This window comes from Typha latifolia, chromosome 9, assembly GCF_019914945.1.
Source record: "Typha latifolia isolate L0001 chromosome 9, TyphaL0001v2, whole genome shotgun sequence".
NCBI lineage: Eukaryota > Viridiplantae > Streptophyta > Magnoliopsida > Poales > Typhaceae > Typha > Typha latifolia.
Window position 1 is genome coordinate 3602313 of NC_133094.1, and position 3653 is coordinate 3605965.

At 47.8% G+C, this 3653-nt stretch overlaps 1 protein-coding gene across 1 annotated transcript; it reads right to left on the bottom strand.

The window, feature by feature from the left end:
- Nucleotides 1-419: 419 nt before the first annotated feature.
- Nucleotides 420-2200, bottom strand: LOC140794981 (transcription factor MYB77-like). Its single transcript, XM_073147312.1, has one exon. It carries the CDS (start codon nucleotides 1641-1643, stop codon nucleotides 648-650), a length of 996 nt encoding a protein of 331 aa, XP_073003413.1. The 5' UTR covers nucleotides 1644-2200; the 3' UTR covers nucleotides 420-647.
- Between the last annotated feature and the right edge of the window lie 1453 nt (nucleotides 2201-3653).

Consider the following 3653-nt stretch of genomic DNA (forward strand, 5'->3'; position numbering starts at 1 on the left):
GTACTAATCCTCTCACGTGAGGCCTTAAAGAAGGTGTCAACGGAGTGGAACTGTACTAATAACTGCAGAGAAATATCCCATCCGTAAGCCTTAAATTAAGCGCGTTAACTACCTGCCCACCAAACAAACTAACACAGTGGAAATTGGGAATTATAATTAAAACCGTATAGTGTTCTACTGCTGCAAAAAAATGAGGGTGTGATTTGCAAAACGTCTATAATAAAGGATTCAGTTCCGATAAGTTAATGGGGGGGTAGAACGAGATCTTCTCCGAGAATGAATACCGAGTAAAACTGAATTAGTTAGCTGTCACTCGTAATGACTCCCGAGTTGTTCCAAACCGCTCCAACTTCCACAGCTCATTCAGCTTTACTACTCAGAACCTTTAATGCACTAGTTCTCATCGTTTTCTGACAGGCTAAAAATAAAAGATTTCAACTTTTTTTTTAAGTTTTTGCTCACTTTGCTGTACAAGAAACAAAAAAAGAGACGTTATTTGTATAGCGTGATGGGAAATCTAAAGGGGGGGGAGGGGGGAAGAGGAGTTTGGAAGTGATTTAAATAAGCAAGAGAGGAAAGGGAAGAAGAGAACTGAACTACTTAAAAGATGAGCACGTCTTCGAAGGCTTGCTTTCTTCTTATCTAAACTACTCGATCTTGGCGAACCCGATCCGCTTCATAACGGCGCCGTGGACACTCTCCGGCGTCGGCGGCGGCATGCATGTGACGGTTCCCGCGGCGGCGCCAGACCGCAACTCTAGACCAGACATGTAGCTCCGCACCTCGTTGCGGATCATCTCCTGCATCACCGTTAAGAACTCGTCGCTAAAGGGGAACTGCGACGGCCGCCGCTCCTCCGACGTCCGATCGCAGGCAGCGATCGGTTGCGGTAGCTGTGGCCGCGGACGAGGCGGCTCCGGGATGCTGTGGTGATCGGAGGGACTCGACTGATCCAACCCCGGTAAAGAGAGGGTGAGGGAGGTAACAGGATCCTCGGTCTTGGCGACGATCGAGGAAGAAGCGGTGGCGGTGGAATCCATCTGAGGTAGAGAAGAGGAAAGTGGCACGATTCCGCCGGTTCTGGGAACTGGACGGTAGATATGCGATGCAGACGGCTGCGGTGGCACGATAGGATGGCTCTGTTGGCTCGAATCGCTCAGATCGGATCCCGACGGGCTCCCGGGGCTCAAGCAGAGCCCTGCTCCTCCGGCGACCGACGACATCACCGGTCCGACGCTACTCGCTCGCTTCAGCGGTCGCGCCGCCGCCGCCTCGTCGGCAACGTGGATCGCGAGGTCATCACCGGCGACGGAGTTGTACTTGCGCTTGAGGGTAGAGTTCCAGTGGTTCTTGATTGCGTTGTCGGTGCGGCCGGAGAGAAGCCGGGCGATGGTCGCCCACTTATTCCCGAAGTGGCGGTGCGCTCGGATGATGGTCTCGTCCTCCTCAGGAGTAAACGGCCGGTGCTCAACCATCGGCGAGAGCTGGTTGCACCACCGGAGCCGGCACGACTTCCCCGATCTCCCAGGGATCGACTTGCTTATCAACGACCAGTTCCTCGCCCCGTGCTTCTCCACAAGCACCTGCAGCGCCTCGTCCTCCTCCGGGCTCCACGGCCCCTTGATCCGATCCATCGAAGCCATTAGATACGACGTCTCAAATCGAGATCTATACAACCCCAAGTAGTCACAAACCCTTGAAAACCCTAACCCTAAATCGAGAGATCTGAGAAAGGAAAGAGGAAAACAGAACCAAGGCGTTTCTTTTTTAGCTTCCGCTCGAAGCGGTGAGGTAGAAGGGGAGGGAGGGGCAGGGGAGGTCTATATAAGAGGGGGGGGGGGGAGGGAATAACCGGGAGAATCCGGTAGCCTCAACCGGTGATAGGAAGTTGGCAGGCGGTTGCTTGCATACAGCTGTCATCTGGACACGCGTCGCCGCTCGCTGCGATCTCCTCCCATCCTCTCCATTCCTCTCTCTCCCAACTTCCTTAAATGCCCTCCACAATAATATCTCCCCCCCGGTTCCCCCCTAGTACGGAGCTCTGCGTTTCCCCCGATCCGGAATCGCGTCCCTCCCCTCCTCCACTAGCAGCCGTTAGGAGTTACAAGAGTGGGACCCGGGGCGAATAATATCGCACGAGAATTCGAAACCGAAATCGGCGACGTGTGAGCTGTTTGTTTCCTTTTATAGACTTTTTTCGGCCCCAAGCTCGAGTGAGCGATATCTACGTTTGCCATTTACGTGGCAGTAACTCATTAACCGTAGTAAAATATATATATATATATAAACATACATACGTATATATAAATATACATACATACACACACTCACACAAAATAGTTCTGTTGTTTTTATCTCATCCGTACGCGTGTACATCAATTGACGTACGATGTGCAAGGCGAGGTCAATTAAAGCCCTAAATGGATGCAATTATATTTGTATCGGTATCAATAATCAAAACTAACCTACTGCCATTAATAATAGATGAGGAAGGAGGAGGAGAAAGAAAGAAAGAAAGAAAAGTAATATAGTTTAGGGATTAGGGTGTGGAAAGTGGGGACGGAAAGGATGGGTCGACACGCAGGAGCTTTGACTGAGCCAGCCTGGACAGCATTCTTCTAGATCTCACTATTTTTTATCCATCAGTACTACTGAATATTCTCTTCCTAAACTAATCGAATAAATATTAAGCCATCATATATCCAAAGTTTAGGCAAAAAAAATTTCTACCGAGAATGTAATAACCGTCCAAGAAATTGGGTTTAATTTAAAATTTTGAAATATCTCAGGAGACTTCAACTGCAAGCTTTTCTCATCTTATGAAAAAAGTCAAGCTTTGATTTGAATTAATCTTCTTCTTTTTTTTTTCTCACTCTATAGACGAATAAACTTGAACCGACCGTTAGTTTTAAAAATTACAAGATTACATATAAAAAAATAAATACTAGTAAATTTTTTTTTTTTTTTTGGATTTAATTTAAATTAGAGGAAGGGTGTGAGTTTGGTGAGGTGGCAGTGGACGACAGCCGCTGTCTCGGAATCGGAGGGCGGATTATTACTGCAGTGCTGTCATTCCAGCCTGTCAATCCCCAACCGTACTCCTCTTAACGGCCTCTACTCCCCGACCGCCACCTGCCGGTTCTAACCCCCCCAAAAAAAAACACACTTAAAACCTTTTAAACTATACCGACCTTCGTCGCCCCTTCCTCTATCCCACTTTCTTATTCCTATTCTAATCTATTCAATGCAAGCTTATTCTCGGTTTAATTCCACTGGCCGCGCTGCCCACCAGATTGAATAGTAGGTGTTCCTGAATAAAGCTTTTAAAGGTATTGGATTGTTTAGGGTTATCCGGGATAGTTTTCCTAGCAGCGGGTTGGGTCTTTGTTCTTATATTAGTCCCTCCTCGTCACACCCCCACATGGGATAAGAATCAGTTTGCTTGCAATATCCATGGTATCCGTATTCAATTGCTAGGTGCCAAATCGGCATAACTATTCCGTATTCTGCTCCTCCTATCCGTTTTGTTATTCGTACGTCCTTTGCTTAGCCACTTAGCCCACCCGGTTTGACCCCCCTCCCACATGAACGAATAACTTTATCCATATTCAATCTCCTATTCCATTTTGCCCATTCCATATTAAATTACAATG